The sequence below is a fragment of the Saccopteryx bilineata genome, chromosome 4, assembly GCF_036850765.1.
Source record: "Saccopteryx bilineata isolate mSacBil1 chromosome 4, mSacBil1_pri_phased_curated, whole genome shotgun sequence".
NCBI lineage: Eukaryota > Metazoa > Chordata > Mammalia > Chiroptera > Emballonuridae > Saccopteryx > Saccopteryx bilineata.
In genome coordinates, this window is record NC_089493.1 from 115,132,535 (window position 1) to 115,150,110 (window position 17,576).

At 38.7% G+C, this 17,576-nt stretch overlaps 1 protein-coding gene and 1 non-coding gene across 2 annotated transcripts in view; one reads left to right on the top strand and one right to left on the bottom strand.

Annotated features, from left to right (window-relative positions):
• Positions 1–17,576, top strand: part of MDGA2 (MAM domain containing glycosylphosphatidylinositol anchor 2) — a 1,032,115-nt gene that overhangs the window by 642,601 nt on the left and 371,938 nt on the right. The window contains exon 4 of the mRNA XM_066277806.1: positions 6,470–6,666. Coding sequence (XP_066133903.1) covers positions 6,470–6,666 — 197 coding nt within the window. The remainder of the gene's footprint in view (positions 1–6,469; positions 6,667–17,576) is intronic.
• On the bottom strand, positions 10,982–11,057 carry TRNAS-GCU (transfer RNA serine (anticodon GCU)). The gene has a single exon. It is a non-coding gene; the product is annotated as a tRNA-Ser (tRNA).

Genomic DNA, 17,576 nt, shown 5'->3' on the forward strand with positions numbered 1-17,576 from the left:
GCAGAGATGGTAGTGCTGCCGGAAGCTGGTTCACACTGTCATATGCCCAGCTGGGCAACGCTTGTGCTGCCAGACACGGAGCAGTCGTGGCTAGCAATTGTGGTCGTAAAGTTGAATGGTTGTAAGTTGCATAGGTCGCGTAAGTTGATCAATATCTGTATTCTATTGTCTACTTTTTGTGTTAACAGATAGTACAGCAGTAATGGCTTGAGAAGGGCAGAGTGACCAGGGAATCAAAATCCTCAGTGAAAAAGGTCTAGTAACCTCACTAGTTATTTACACCAAAAGTTGTACTAACTTAGGATAAGAGCAATCTAGAATGATAATAGTAGAGGAAATGATGAATGTCAGCATACTTTCTTTTGAAAACTTTTCCAGGGAAGGTGACTAACCAGGATTGTCCTGTACTTTTCCCCAGGCAGAGTAAATTGTCGTGCCTAGTGAATAACCTGAGTGGTTACTATAGTGCACCAGCCAGATCCTTTCCTCAGGACGGAAGGACTCACTTCTCCAACCGCTGAGAGTTTTAGCAGCTGATGGCTATCCATTAATTCTTCTCTAGGTTTTGTCCTAAGCCAAACAGAGCTGCCCTTTCCAAGGTCATGCACCCTGGTGGGGAGCAGCACACATATTAGGACTGGTGAATAGGGGAGGTTGTGGGTACATAAAAGCTTAGTTCCATTGCTTTAAGGTCAGCACAGCTCTGAGGGAGCATCATAGCTCCAAAACTTCTCTAGAGCTACTGAGCTCGGTTGCAGTTGCACTATAGTTCACTTCTCTTAAACAATCCTGCTTCTTTTAATCCCCTGCATGTGTTGATATAGAAGGTAAATTTCAAATAGGCATACTTTATTTTATTATGCTCTGTTTTATTGTAGGGGCATCATGAACCATGCTGATATAAGATGGCAAACTTAATCAATAAATGTGTGTGTGTGACTGCTCCACCAACCTGCCATTCCCCCATCTCTTCCCTCTCCCTATGTGCTGAGACACAACAGTGTTGAAATTAGGCCAAATCATAACCTTTCTATGGCTTCTTAAGTGTTCAAATGAAATTAAGAGAACACATCACTTTAAATTAAAAGCTAGAAATGATTAAACTTAGTGAGGAAGGCATGTCAAAACCTGACACAGGCCAAAAACTAGGCCTCTAGTGTCAAACAGCCAGGCTGTGAATGTGAAGGAAAAGTTCTTCAAAGAAATGAGGAGTACTACTCCAGTTAAAACACAAATGATAAGAAAGCCAAACAACCTTATTGCTGATACAGAGAAAGTTTTCATTGTCTAGAGAGAAGACCAAATAAGCCACAGCATTTCCTAAACCTAAGCCTGATCCAGAGCAAGTTTCTAACTCTCCCAAACTTCATGAAGGCTGAGACAGGTAAGGAAGCTGCAGAAGAAAGTTGGAATGTGACAGAGGTTCAGTCAGGAGGTTTAAAAGGAAGGGAGTTGTCTCCTTAACGTGAAAGTGCAAAGGGAAGCAGCACGTGCTGACGGAGAAGCTCCAGGAGGTTATCCAGAAGACTGAGCTAAGGTGGCTACACTAAAAACTAAGATCTTTAATATAGACCAAACGGCCTTGTATGGAAGAGGATGCTGCCTGGGACTTTCAGGGCTCGAGAGGAAAAGTCAGTGCCTGGTTTGAAAGCTTCAAAGGACAGGGTGATGTTCTTGTTGGGGGCTAATGGAGCTGGTGACTTTAAGTTGAAGCCAATGCTCATTTAACATTCTGTACATCCTAGAGCCCATAAGAATTATGATAAATCTATTCTACTTGTCTCCTCTATAAATGGGCCAAAAAAACCTAGATGACAGCACATCTGTTTACAACATGGTTTACTAAATATTTTAAGCCCACTGTTAAGACTTACTTCTCAGAAAAAAAAATATATTTCTTTCAAAATATTACTACTTGTTGACAGTGCACCTGGTCCCCCAAGAGCTCTGATGGTGTTGTACATGATTAATGTCGTTTTCATGCCTGCTAACACAACTTCCATTCTGAGCCCATGAATCAACAATGCACAGGAGTAATTTTGACTTTCAAGTTTTATTTTAAAAATACTTTTTGTGAGGCTCTAGCTGTGATAGATATGAATTTCTTAATGGTTCTGGAAGGAAAATGAAAACTTTCTGGAAAAGATTCACCATTCTAGATGCCATTAAGAACATTCCCAATTCATGGGAAGAGGTAAAAATGTTGACATTTATAGGAATTTGGAAGAAATTGGTTCCAGCCCTCATGGGTGACTTTGATGGGTTCAAGATTTCAATGTCAAAAGTAACTGCTGCTGTGGTGAGAAGAGCAAGAGAACCAGAATCAGAACTGGATCCTGAAGATATGACTGAATTGCAGTTTCATAACAAAACTTGAATGGATGAGAAGTTGCTTGTAATGGATGAACAAAGAAACCAGTTTCTTTACATGGAATCTACTCTTCTTGAAGATGCTGTGAAGATTGTTGAAATGACAACAAAAGATTTAGATGCCTGACCTGTGGTGGTGCAGTGGATAAAGCATCGACCTGGAAATGCTGAGGTCGCCGGTTTGAAACCCTGGGCTTGCCTGGTCAAGGCACATATGGGAGTTGATGCTTCCAGCTCCTCCCCACCTTCTCTCTCTGTCTCTCTCTCTTCCTTTCTCTCTCCTCTCTAAAATGAATAAATAAAATAAAATAAAAAATTAAAAAAAATTTTTTTAAAAAGATTTAGAATATTACACAAACTTATTTGATAACTCAGTAGCAGAGTTTGAGAAGACTGACTTCAATTTTGAAAAAGACCTATTGTAGATAAAATGCAATCAAACAGCATCACATGCTACAGGGAAGTCATTCATGAAAGGGTCAATAAATGAGGATAACCTTATTGTCTTACTTGAAAAAATTTCCACAGCCATGCCAGTTTTTAGCAACCACCACCCTGATCAGTCAGTAGCCATCAACGTTGAGTAAGACCCTCCTCCAACAAAAAGATCATGACTCACTGAAGATCATGTCTCTGATGATGGTTAGCATATTTTAGCAATAAAGTACTTTTAATTAAGTTTTTAACATTTTTTTGAGCTACACATGTAATAGACTACAGCAGCAATATTCAACCAGTGTGCCACAGTAATTTTTAAAACATACAATACCTAAGCCCTGGCTAGTTGGCTCAGTGGTAGAGTGTCGACCAGGCATGTGGATTTCCTAGGTTTGATTCCTGATCAGGGCACACAGGAAAAGCACCCATCTGCTTCTCCAGCCCTCCCCTTCTGGCTTCTCTCTCTCTTCTCCTTCCCTCCTGCAGCCATGGCTTGATTACAGAGAGTTGGCGCCAGGTACTGAGGATGGCTCTGTGGCCTCTGCCTCAGGCACTAAAAAATGGCTCTGGTTGCAACAGAGCAAGGGCCCCAAATGGGCAGAGCATCGCCCTCTAGTGGGCTTGCCACGTGGATCCCAGTTAGGGCACACGCGGGAATCTGTTTCTGCCTCCCCACTTGTCACTAAAAAACAAACAAACAAACAAACAAACATGTAATACTTGACTATTTAGTCAGAGACACTGACCGCTTTTCTCTTAGATTGTAAAAAAATGACAATTACCAAAGCAGCAGTAACTATGAATGAATCAAAAATTTACCTATTTTTGTCAGGTTGGCCAAAAATATATTTTCTGGTGTGCCACCGAATTTTATTAACTAGTTTATATGTGCCATATGTGCCTTAAAATGAAAAAGGTTGAAATTTGCCGGACTAAAGTATAGTGTAAGCATAATTTGTATATGCCCTGGCAAACCAAAAATTTAGTATAATTCACTTTGTTGTGATATTTGCTTTATTGTGGTGTACTAGAGCTTAATGTGCAATGTTTCTGAGGTTTGCCTGTATACTTCCTGCACAGATATCTCTGTCTCAGAGTCTCATTTCCAGTAAACCTTACTCAGGGTAAATAAATACACATATTCTGCATACATTCATTAGCATCTAGAGTGTATATTAAATATATTTTAAGTGATATATATATATGTTGCTTAAACTATATGTCATATATATGTGTATATATTAATCTCACTTAAACTGTATTTTTTAGCCACGCTATTATTTTACTTGTATAAAAAAATTTTGTTTTTGGCATATTTATTTTTAAATCTGAAAGTAAATCATTTAAGAGTTTTAGGAACTATGGATTCCACAACATGGGTGAGTCTCACAGATAATTCTGCCAATACAATGTTCAGTAAGATTGTGTCACAAGATTAGATTCACTGATGGCCAGTGACCCCCAAATTATCTAGATCAGAGAAGAACATGTTTAAATGATTGTGCAGGTTTTGTCTATTTCTAACTGAACCTTTTGACACCACCACTTACTAAGGAAAGGGCTGGAGATGCATCAATAAATGGATGTTGGAAAGTACAGTATTATTAACTATGTGGGACCAGGGAGACCCACCATTGCTATACTGTTTAGCATCCAGTTGTTTTGTTTTTAAATTTTCTATTACAACAATGCACAGCTCATATTTTCTAAAAATAAAACTATGACTAAAAGAAAGTTTATGTAATAGGAAAAATTGTCTACAATTGATCGCAACATAAGTTGTTTACCTTCACTTTCAGCTCATCAGTCTTCTGTAGGATTTAATATAGTTTAAAGACCTGAAAACATTTCATCATAATGATGCTAGTCTCCCTAACTACTCCAACATATTTAAACCACACAGCTAATTCAGTGAATTTAAATAGAAAGTTCCTTAAACTTTATCAAAAAGCAGCAGCAGTTCTGTAAATTTACACTGCTAATATTAGAAGCCTTCGAGGTAGCTTTGAAAAGATTCTATCTAATGTTGGGGGGGGGGACTTAGAATGTTGCAAAATTAGAAATCAAAATAAGACTGTCAATCAATTCACATTTGTGAAACAACAACAATAATTAATAACAATAATAGAAACAACTCACTTTTACTGAGCATTTACTATGTGCCAAGTCCTAATGGACCATCTCATTTACTCCTCCAACAGCCCTATTAATACTCACTATAATTATTCTCATTTAATTGATAAAGTAATTTGAGACAGCATAGGTTATCTTTTAGAGTTACAAAGCTAAAGGAGTAAACCTCAGTGAAATTGATATTTAAATACAGTAAATTATTTGAATCACTCTTACTAAGTGTAGACTAATTTTATACTGTTACTTAGAACCAAGAGCTTTTATTTCCCCCCATTTTTAATTGAGATATAATTGAGATATAACATTATATTAATTTCAGGGGAACAACACAATTCATTATTTGTATTTATTGTGAAATGATCACCACATTAGATTTAGTTAATGTCCATCACCACACAGTTACAATATTATTGTTCTTATAACGAGAATGTTAAGATCTATATTCTCTTAGCAACTTTTAAGTATGCCATACAGTTCTTGTTTTAAAGCAAGTACACTTCTTAATTTCTTTTTCTCTTAAGAAAAGGATGAAGGATGTGGTGTATCAAGGGTTGGCAATCACTCAGGAGCCAAATCTGCTGGGGCACTTGCATTTGTAAGAAACTTTTATTGGAACTCAGCATCATTCATCTTTCATTCATTTTACCTATTGTCTTAAGCTGCTTTCACACTACAGTGGTCAAGTTGAGTAGTTGAGAAAAAGACTGTATAAACCACCAAGACCAAGATATTTACACACTGTTTTTACCAGAAAAAGTTAGCTAAGACTTGCAGTATACATTCGTTATTTAGAATGTATATAAAATGGCAAACATTTAGTTCTAATATACAGAAACAGAAATATTAATGTCCTTTAATTCTACCTTCTATTAGCACATTTCAAATGAGCAAATATAGTCTGGGATCTAAAATAAGAGATGAAGGAAAATTTAACTTAGTACAAACAAGATCATATATTTTTACTTCAAGATCATAATTTATAAACATAATTTTTGATTATTTTTAATATATCAGTTATAAATAATTGGAAGAGGAAGTATGTTAAGGGAGTCAACTGATCAAAATTTATAAATAATTTGTGATTATTTTTTAATATATCAGTTATAAATAATTGGAAGAACAAGTATGTTAAGGGAAAGAGTCAATTGAGGTGCTTGATATTTATTTCTCTGTTAGTATATATCATTGTTTTAGCTCATCTCTTGAATTTGAGAATTTTGAATTCTGATGTCTTAACTTGGAGCTCTGTTTTATGTGACCGTTGGCAAAATATTGTAAAAATATACAAGGTCATTTGTACTATCTCAACAAATAGAGAGCTTAAAAAATAACTATTAACTGTCTTTGCCTTCTAGCTTTGGAAATTTCTCTGTAAATGAATTCAGTAAACTCAATGAAAAAAATTAATCTAGTGATAAGCAATCAAATCAATTAAGAAGATGGATCTTTGGTTAATTTTTACATGTATGATACTTCAAAAGCCATGTAACTCATAACATAGTCACTTTGTTGTTTTTATTTTTTCTAGATTTGGATGATCCTGTAGTAACTGTTCATCAAAGTATAGGTGAAGCTAAAGAACAGTTTTACTATGAGAGAACAGTATTCCTCAGGTGTGTTGCCAATTCCAATCCACCTGTTCGGTACAGCTGGAGACGAGGCCAGGAGGTGTTACTCCAAGGATCTGATAAAGGAGTTGAGATATATGAACCCTTCTTTACCCAGGTAGGAATTCAGGTATAGTATATCTGCCCCACTCTTTGAGGATACTTTTCTAATTCAGGTTGCATGCAATATTATATATATTTAGAAAGATAGTTTCTTCAAACCTGGGCTTTTAAAAACAGTATGTTCTTGATTGAATGATCTGAAGACTCAAATACTGAAGGAAAATTTGTTTACTTTTATGTGGAAATTAAATTAAAAATGTTAACTCTAGAAATAATTTTAAAGTAATTATCCCAACTTATATATCTTTGTTCAAAAGTTTCCCCAGGTGTTATTAGAAAGTACATAATTATACATTTGCTGACTGCTTTTTTTTAAATTTCATTTAGACAATTAATTTTAACCAAGTGACATTGATTAGAGTACATAGATTCAGGGAAAACATTTCCAGATCATTTTGACATTTGATTATGTTGTATACCCATCACCCAATTCAAATTGCCCACCATCACTTTTTATTTGGTTTTCTTTATGTCCCTCCCCTTCCCCCACTTCCTCTCTCTCCTTCCTTCCCCTCCCCCTGGTAACCACCGCAATCTTATCTTTGTCCATTAGTCTCAATTTTGTTTCCCACCTATGTATGGAATCATACAGTTCTTAGTTTTTTCTGATTTACTTATTTCACTCAGTATAATGTTATCAACCTATTTTCTTTGTGGAAAACATTTCTTAAAAGACGATTGATTTTCCAATTTCAATGGTAAATAAGTTTTAAAGGAATAAAGAATTTTACTGGAAATGTATTGCACTTTACTTTTTCATATTTTTTATTATTTTTTAATTTATTGTGTTTACATAGATTCTAGTGTTACCCCAAATGCATCCCCCTTCCCCCCTTATTCCCCTCAACATCTCTCTTGCCCTCCTCCCAGTAGTGCCTTCCCCCTTCCCTTCAGGTTTATCCCATCCTATCATCCCCTTTCCCTCTGTCCTCTTTTCCTCTGATTCTTTGATCTCTCCTCTGTCTCAATTCCATTCCGCAATTCATATTATTCATTGGATTGATCAAATGAGTGAGGTCATATATTTTTCTTTTTCTGCCTGGCTTATTTCACTTAACATAATAGTTTCCAGGTCCATCCATGTTGTTGCAAAGGTAAGATTCCCTTCTTTTTCATGGCCCCATAGTATTCCATTGTATATATGCACCATTGCTTTTTAATTCCTTGTCCACTGACAGACACTTGGGCTGTTTCCGGATTTTCGCTATTGTGAACAATGCTGCCATAAACATGGGGGTGCATTTCTCCTTTTGAAACAGTGCTATGGTGTTCTTGGGGTATATTCCTAAAAGTGGGATAGCTGAGTCAAAAGGCAGTTTGATTTTTAATTTTTTGAATAATCTCCATACTGTTTTCCACAGTGGCTGCACCAGTCTGCATTCCCACCAGTAGTGCAGGAGGGTTCCCTTTTCTTCACACCCTTGCCAGCACTTATTATGTGTTGTTTTGTTGATGAGCGCCATTCTGACTGGTGTGAGGTGATATCTCATTGTGGTTTTAATTGGCATTTCTCTAACAATTAGTGATGTTGAGCTTTTTTTTTTTTTTCTTTCTGAAGCTGGAAACGGGGAGAGTCAGACAGACTCCCGCATGCGCCCGACTGGGATCCACCCGGCACGCCCACCACGGGCGACGCTCTGCCCACCAGGGGGCGATGCTCTGCCCCTCCGGGGTGTCGCTCTGCCATGACCAGAGCCACTCTAATGCCTGGGGCAGAGGCCAAGGAGCCATCCCCAGCGCCCGGGCCATCTTTGCTCCAATGGAGCCTTGGCTGCAGGAGGGGAAGAGAGAGACACAGAGGAAGGAGGGGGTGGGAGTGGAGAAGCAAATGGGCGCTTCTCTTATGTGCCCTGGCCGGGAATCGAACCCGGGTCCCCCGCACACCAGGCTGACACTCTACTGCTGAGCCAACCGGCCAGGGCATGTTGAGCATTTTTTCATATGCCTATTGGCCATCTGTATGTCCTTTTTGGAGAAGTGTCTATTCATTTCTTTTGCCCATTTTTGGATTGGGTTGTTTATCTTCCTGGTGTTGAGATTTACAAGTTCTTTATAAATTTTGGTTATTAACCCCTTATCAGATGTATTGGCGAATATGTTCTCCCATTGTGTAGTTTGTCTTTCTATTCTGTTCTTATTGTCTTTAGTTGTACAAAAGCTTTTAGTTTGATATATTCCCATTTGTTTTTCCTGTCTTTTATTTCACTTGCCCGTGGAGATGAATCAACAAATATATTGCTGCAAGAGATGTCGGAGAGCTTACTGCCTCTGTTTATTTCTAAGATGCTTATGGTTTCACAGCTTACATTTAAGTCTTTTATCCATTTTGAGCTTCCTTTTGTGAATGGTGTAAATTGGTGGTCTAGTTTCATTTTTTTGCAGGTAGCTGTCCAATTTTCCCAACACCATTTGTTGAAGAGACTGTTTTTACTCATTGTATGCTCTTACCTCCTTTGTCAAATATCAGTTGACTAAAGGTGTGAGTTTATTTCTGGGTTCTCTGTTCTGTTCCATTGATCTATGTGCCTGTTCTTATGCCAGTACCAGGCTGTTTTGAGTTCAATGACCTTGTAGTATAACTTGATATCAGGAAGTGTGATGCCACCCACTTTATTCTTCCTTTTCAAGATTGTTGAGACTATATGTGTTCTTTTTTGGTTCCATATAAATTTTTGGAATACGTGTTCTATATCTTTGAAGTATGTCATTGGTATTTTAATTGGTATTGCATTGAAATTATAAGTTGCTTTGGGTAATATAGACATTTTAATGATGTTTATTATTTCTAACTATGAGCACGGTATATGCCTCCACTTGTCTGTACCTCTCTTGATTTCTTTTATCAATGTTTTATAATTTTCCGAGTACAAGTCTTTAATCTCCTTGGTTAAATTTTTCCTTGGTACTTTATTTTATTGTTGCAATAGTGAAGGGTATTGTTTCCTTAATTTCTCTTTCTGACAGTTCATTGTTGGTGTATAAAAATATCCTGCCTCATTGCTGAATTCATTTATCAGGTCCAGTAGTTTTTGACTGAGACTTTAAGGTTTTCTATATATAATATCATATCATCTGCAAATAATGATAGTTTTACTTCTTCTTCTCCAAGTTGGATGCCTTTTATTTATTCTTTTTGTCTTATCATTGTGGCTAGGACTTCCAGAACTATGTTGAAAAATAGTGGTGAAAGGGAGCACCCCTGCCTTGTTTCTGATCTTAAGGGGATTGCTTTTAGTTTTTGCCCATTGATTATGACGTTGGATGTGTGGTTGTCATAGATGGACATTGTCATGTTCACGTATGTTCCCTGTATTCCACTTTGCTGAGAGTTTTGATCATGAATGGGTGCTGGATTTTATGAAATGCTTTTTCTACATCTATTGAAATTATCATGTGGTTTTTGTCCTTCCTTTTGTTTATGTGATGAATCACATTGATTGATTTGCAAATATTGTACCAGCCATGCCTCCCCAGAATTGATCCCACTTGATCTTGGTGTATGATTTATATATATTGGTGTATATATATTGGTGTATGGTGTATATATATTGCTGGATCTGGTTTGCTAATATTTTGTTGAAGATTTTAGCATCTAAGTTTATCAGAGATATTGGCCTATAATTTTCTTTCTTTGTGTTGTCTTTGCCTGGTTTTGGAATCAGAATTATGCTCTCCTCGTAAAAGGAGCTTGGAAGTCTTCCCTCCTCTTGAATTTTTTGAAATAGCTTGAGAAGGATAGGAGTTAGTTCTTCTTTGAATATTTTATAGAATTCACTTGTGAAACAATCGGGCCCAGGGATTTTCTTTGTTGGTGTTTTTTTGATAACTGTTTCTATTTCATTTGTTGTATGTACTCAGTCTGTTTAGGTTTTCTGATTCTCCCAGATTGATTTTTAAAATAGTACATGTTTCAAAGAATTTGTCCATTTCATCTAGGTTGTCTAATTTTTTGGCATACAGTTCTTCATACTATTTTCTTACAAACCTTTGTTATTTCTCCACTCTCATTTGTAATTTTTTTTTTCATTTTTCCGAAGCTGGAAATGGGGAGAAAGTCAGACAGACTCCCGCATGCGCCCAACCGACCGGGATCCTCCCAGCATGCCCATCAGGGGGCAATGCTTTGCCCCTCGGGGGCATTGCTCTGTTGCGTCCAGAGCCATTCTAGCGCCTGAGGCAGAGGCCACAGAGCCATCCCCAGCGCCCGGGTCATCTTTGCTCCAATGGAGCCTCGTTGTGGGAGGGGAAGAGAGAGACAGAGAGGAAGGAGAGGGGGAGGGGTGGAGAAGCAAATGGGCGCCTCTCCTGTGTGCCCTGGCCGGGAATCGAACCCGGAACTCCTGTACAGCGGGCCGACGCTCTACCGCTGAGCCAACCGGCCAGGGCCTCATTTGTAATTTTATTTATTTAATTCTCTCTCTTTTTTTCTTGGTGCGTCTGGTTAATAGTTCATTAATCTTGTTTATCTTTTCAAAGAACCAGCTCCAGTTTCATTGATAATCTGTATTTTTTTTTAGCCTCTATGTCATTTATTCTACTCTGTTTTGTATTATTTCCTTCTTTCTACTACCTCTGGGCTTTACTTGCTGTTCTTTTTCTAGTTCTTTTAGGTGCAGTGTTAAGTTGTTTATTTGAGGTTTTTCTAGCTTCTTGAAGTATGCCTGTAATACGTATGAACTTCCTCTCAGTATTGCTTTTCCTGTGTCCCATAAATTTTGAGTTGTTGTATGCTCATTATCATTCTTTTCTAAGACTTTTAAAAATTTCTTCTTTGATCTCATTGTTAACCTATTTATTATTTAATAACATTCTATTTAGTTTCCAAGTGTTTAATTATTTTTCAGTGTTTTTGTTGTGGTTGATTTCCAGTTTCATGTCATTATGATCAAAGAAAATGCTTGATATGATTTCAATCTTCTTTAATTTGTTGAGAGTGCTTTTGTGCCCTAACTTGTGGTCTATCTGAGAGAAGGTACCAAGAGCACTTGAAAAGAATGTATATTCTGCTGCTTTAGGGTGAAATGTTCTGAAGATATCTACTAAATTGAGTTGATCTAGTGTGTCCTTTAAGTCTGCTGTTTCTTTGTTAATTTTCATTCTTGAGGATCTATCTAGTGATGTTATTGAGGTATTGAAATTTCCTACTATTATTGTATTGCTGTTGATCTTGCCCTTTATATCCATCAAAGTCTGCTTTATATATTTAGGTGCTCCTATATTAGGTGCATAGATATTTAAAATGGTTATATCTTCCTGTTTTATTGCTCCTTTTATCATTATGTAGTGACCTTCTTTATCTCTTACTATAGCCTTTGTTTTAAAGTCCATTTTGTCTGATATAAGTATTGCTACATCAGCTTTTTTTCATTTCCATGTCCGTGAAATATTTTTTCCATCCTTTTCCTTTCAGTCTATGTGCATCTTTTGTTTTAAGGTGTGCCTTTTGTAGACAGTATATGTATGGGTCCTGTTTTCTTATTCACGCAGCTACCTTATATCTTTTGATTAGATCATTTAATCCATTTACTTTTAAGATTATTATTGATATGTTGTTGTTTATTGCCAGTTTATTCTTTAAAGCTGTATTCCTTTTTTGCTATATTTTTTTCCCCCTTTGATCTGTTTACAACAAGCCTCTTAACCTTTCTTGCAGCATTGGTTTGGTTTTTAATGAATTCCTTGTGTTTTTTTGTTTGTTTGTTTGTTTTGGAAGCTCTTTATTTCTCCTTCAGTTTTCAACGATAGCCTTGCTAGATAAAGTGGTCTTGGTTATAGGCTCTAGTTCTGCATTACCTTGAATATTTCTTTCCATTTTCTTCTGGCCTTAAGTGTTTCTGTTCATAAGTGGGATGTCATCCTTATGGGGGCTCCTTTGTAGGTGATAGCCTTTTTTTCTCTAGCAGCTTTTCAGCTTTTGATATTTTCTCTTTTTTTTTTTCTTTTTTTTTTTTAATTTTTTTTGCATTTTTCTGAAGCTGGAAACAGGGAGAGACAGTCAGACAGACTCCCGCATGCGCCCGACCGGGATCCACCCGGCACGCCCACCAGGGGGCGATGCTCTGCCCATCCTGGGCATCGCCATGTTGCGACCCTCCTGGGTGTCGCCATGTTGCGACCAGAGCCACTCTAGCGCCTGGGGCAGAGGCCACAGAGCCATCCCCAGCGCCCGGGCCATCCTTGCTCCAATGGAGCCTCGGCTGCGGGAGGGGAAGAGAGAGACAGAGAGGAAGGCGCGGCGGAGGGGTGGAGAAGCAAATGTGCGCTTCTCCTGTGTGCCCTGGCCGGGAATCGAACCCGGGTCCTCCGCACGCTAGGCCAACGCTCTACCGCTGAGCCAACCGGCCAGGGCGATATTTTCTCTTTATCACTTAGCTTTGGTATTTTAATTATGGTGTGTGTTGTTGTATATTTTTTTGGTTTCTCTTTAATGGAATTCTCTGTGCTTCTTCAACTTGTGTGACTTTTTCCTGCATCAACTTAGGGAAGTCTTCAACTATGATTTGATTGAACATAGTCTCTATCCCTTGTTCTTTCTCTTCTTCTTCAGGAACCCCTATGATGTAGATGTTATTTCTCTTCATGTTGTCACAGAGCTCTTAGAGTTTCCTCAGACTTTTGGAGTCTTTTTTCTTTTTGCTGCTCTGCTTCCATGCTTTTGTTTATCTTGTCCTCTAACTGGCTGATTCGATCCTCAGCTTCATTTATCCTGCTTTTAATTCCTTCCATTGTGTTCTTCATTTTTGATATTGTATTTGTCATTTTTGACTGATTCTTTTTTATTATTTCAATGTCCTTTTTTATACTTGCTCTCTATTTTGGTGTTCATTATGACCATCTATTATTGGTCTAAGATCTTTGAGCATCCTAACAATCATTATTTTAAACTCTGCATCCGGTAATTTGTTTATATCTGATTCATTCAATTCCTTTTCTGGGAATTTCTCTTGATTTATTTGGGTTGCATTTCTCTGCCTTCTCATTTTGTCTGGGTATAAGAAGGATGTGGCCACTGGAGTACAATGGGTGTGGCCTCTGTGTTCTATAGGTGTGGTCTGTCTGCAGGCCTGTCACCCCTTCTGCTGCTGCCTCGGGAGTTCGGGTATGAGCCTTGCCGGCACTGGCCCGCTGGGGCTGTCACTGTGGTTTCTGCCTTTCTTCCACTAGAGAAGCTGTGTTCACATGCCCAGATCTACAAGCCTTGCCTGGCCTCATCCTTTGCCTTGCCACCATCGATGGGGCTGTATGCTGTGCTCTGGGTCACAAGCCTCGGCACCACAAGCAGAGCTGAACACTTTTGCTCATCCACGAGTCTCTGCCTGTTCCCAGGCTTTTATCTCACCCTATGTGTGGAGCTGTGCTCACATGTCAGCCACAAGCCCTGACTGCCTGGACTGGGTGGAGCTGTGTGCCCGTGCTCATCAGTCTCTGCAGTACCCAGGCTTTCGCCTTTCCCCTGCAAGCTGGATTGCAGGTGGGACTGCTCTTGCTTACCTAGCCCACAGCTGGACCAGACTGCTTTCTTGCATCCCTTTCATTCCTACCAGGTGAGACTGAGCTCACAACAGGCCTCAGTTGTGGCTGGCCCAGTTTCTGCCCCCAATGACGGGACTGCACTTTCATGTCTTGCCACTGCTTGCCCTCCGGGGAGCCCACAGCAGTGTGGGTGGGGATACTGCAGCTCAGACCCTAGCACTCAATTCTGTATTCTTGAAGGCTCCCTTTTTCTTAGTGACTCTGCTCTGAGTGCTGCTGGAGAACTTGTTTGGTCAGTGTCCTGCTTCTCTTTGCTGATATTGCTGGTTCCAGGTGAAATATTCACTTCAGATTTGGGGAGTGACTCAGCCCATGGTTTAGGGTGGCTGTTCCTCAAAGTGTTTCTTGCTTTGCCTCCTAGATTACATTCTCTTTTTGCTACTCCAATCCTCTCCTCTCTCCCTGTCCCCCGGAGCCCTAGGTGAGTGGTTGTGAAAGAGGTTTTCTGCATGGTTCTTTTAAGAAGAATCCTGGGTCTGAGAAATCTGTCTCTTTTTCACAAACAGTATCCTGACTTGTTTACAGCTAAATATTGTTCATACGCTTCTTCTAGGCTCTGGGGCTGCAGGTTGGGGCTTTGTTCCTGGGGCCCAGGACCCTCCCCTCTCTGCTAAATTCACTTCCCACCACATAAGTCTCTCTGGACTGTCCTTCACTCCTGGGAGCTGGGTAGCCCTCTCCACTTTTCTGCTTTTCCTACCAGTCTCAGTGTGGCTTCTTCAGTGTTCCTTGTTTGAAGAGTCTTCTTAGTTTAGTCCAAAGTTGGTTTTTCCAGATGATGGTTCTTAAAATTAAGTTTTTAATCTACTTTGGTTTGGGAGGTGGAAGTTGGTACATCTGCTTACTCCATCGCCATCTTGCCACCTAAACTACACTTTAGTTTTTTAAAGGAATTTGTCTAATTTTATTTGTTCATTTTTGATTTTGAATTATTTTTATGGAAAGCCTTAATTATGTAAAAACTAAACTATCTAATGAGTTATTAAAAACTTATTTAATAAAAAGAAATACTGAATTGATTTTTCATAGAGTGAATTTAATATGAAATATGTTTCTGTAATAAATTCAGAGTGAAGAATTAATAATTCTCAAGGAAGACACTGAAGTTTGGAGAAATATATTTGAATGCTGTTTAATTAGAAAGTCTTTTGATGAATAGAAAGCAAAAACCTAATGAACAAAGAAAAGGTTTTAAATGAAAAAAAATATTTAGTAATATATTCAAAATAATTGTGGCTTTGAATATAATAATAAATGATGTAGGCTATAACATAAACAGGTACTTGACTACATTGTGTAAGTTTTGAGGCATTTTAAGTCCATAATTAGGGAATTATATAAGTAAATTTAAATATTATAAATATTCTACTTGAAAGTTTTTAAGATTATTAAGTCTCACTTCTCAGCTCTCAAATTAGTAATCCTGAGTTTGTAAATTTCACATCTTCTCATTTATACCATTAAGTACATTTTATATGTAATAAACCATTTACTTTAATATCTAAGACCTGTCCCACTTCAGATTAACATAACTGCCAATGTTTATATACTAACTGAAAGAATGCAGTGATTATGCAAAAACAGCTTCATATATCATACATATGATCAATATCATATATAAATATCATGAATATATATATATAAACATACATATTTCTATGTATTGCTACTGAAAGGTATAATACATCTATGACATGCCATAATGTAAATTTCTGGAAATTATTGTTCACATATGTTACCAGTGACTACACCATGACACAGTGTAAAACCTGTTTTGAAATCATTGACCTTCACTCGGGCCACTGTGAAGTCAGTTGTTCTTCGCCAGCTGACAGGATCATAGTTTCCCCATATATTTTCTGAAGAATGGAAATTTATCTTCAGTTTTTACTAAAATTATTATTTTAGAAAAGTAACAAAAAATTGTTACACCATTTAATTTCTTGGGTAACTCTAGGGTTTAGAAATTCAGATCAGTGAATCAACTGTGTTTGATTCTTCTTTTATCAATTTATTTTTAAAATATGGACATAATATAAAAAATATTTTAAAAATGTAGAAAACATGTTTTTTTTTATTTTTTATAAAGACAGAGAGAGAGAGAGTCAGAGAGAGGGATAGATTGGAACAGACAGACAGGAACGCAGAGAGATGAGAAGCATGAATCATCATTTTCCTGCTTAGAGCTCACAGCAGCTCTGTTAAAGCCCAAATCAACTTAAGATTTGCCTCCACTTTTCAGCTGCTCCACTTTCTCTTGCAGCTCTTCCCAGAGTCTTCTGTAGAAGTACTGTAGAGTGGACCATGATGGCTTTACTCAACCAATCCCTTTACAGGTTGCAAGCTTGTTGGGTTAGGGAAGGTGTGGTTGGGAATACACAGGGACCCCCTACTTCAGGTGTCTCTTGAGCAGAGATTATGGTCCCTACTCCAGAATCTATTCCCTCAGCCACTGTTGGATACTCAAATTTTATTTCTCCCCAACAAGGTGAGCAGTAGGTTCAGATCAAGTGGGGCCGACAGTGTCCTCTGCAGACATTCTTACAGCTAATGAGACCATAGTCTCAAGGAGGAAGACTGAAAGAGTCCTCTCCTGGGGCTGTCTGTGCCCCCCAGAAAGTGGCTAAGCCCCTCGACCAGATCCAACAATAGGCTCACAGGGACCCACACTTTGAAATTCCATGCTCCAAGCCTCTCTCCTTTCCCCCTTTGAGTCTATCCAGCAGGGTAGAATATCTAGCACCTAGGCCAGATGACTTTGAAGCTCCACCCTATTCAATGCACATGAGTCAATGTGCTGGTACTGATTACAGAGAGCAGAACTCACCTCAGGTAGGCCAGATGTGAGGAGCCCTTTCTGAGGATACCTCTCTAGCAAGGGTTGTTAGGTCTTGAACCAACACTCTCCTCAGCTAGCCACTGGATGTGCCAAACCTAGGCCTTCCTGGCAGAAACCTGGCACAGACCAGTGGGAGATAACAGCCCGTGACTGGCCCTCAGCAACCTTCTTGGAACTACAAGCAATCCAGAGTTTGTGGCTCCCTCTGCTGGCCCAGGTGCACATGGAAATACCACCTGCACACCTAGGCTGGCTTTTACTCACACTGAGCCTGGAGATGTGTTCACTTAAAAGGTCAAAGTTCCCTATGTCTGTCCTTCTGCAGCTTCTGTCTACTGGCTGCTAGTTTGTCTCGGCTGCTGAATAAACTTCTGCTAGTGTCTAGAACCTGTAGCAATTCAGGGATTAGGAAGGATGTTGGGTGTTGCTCCGCCCCTTGGCCCCAGATGTCAGTCTGTCCAGACTTTTTCACAGACCTCAGTAGGGTGTGGTACCAGGATTCTGGTGGGTGTGGCCCCTGAGACCCAGAGGTG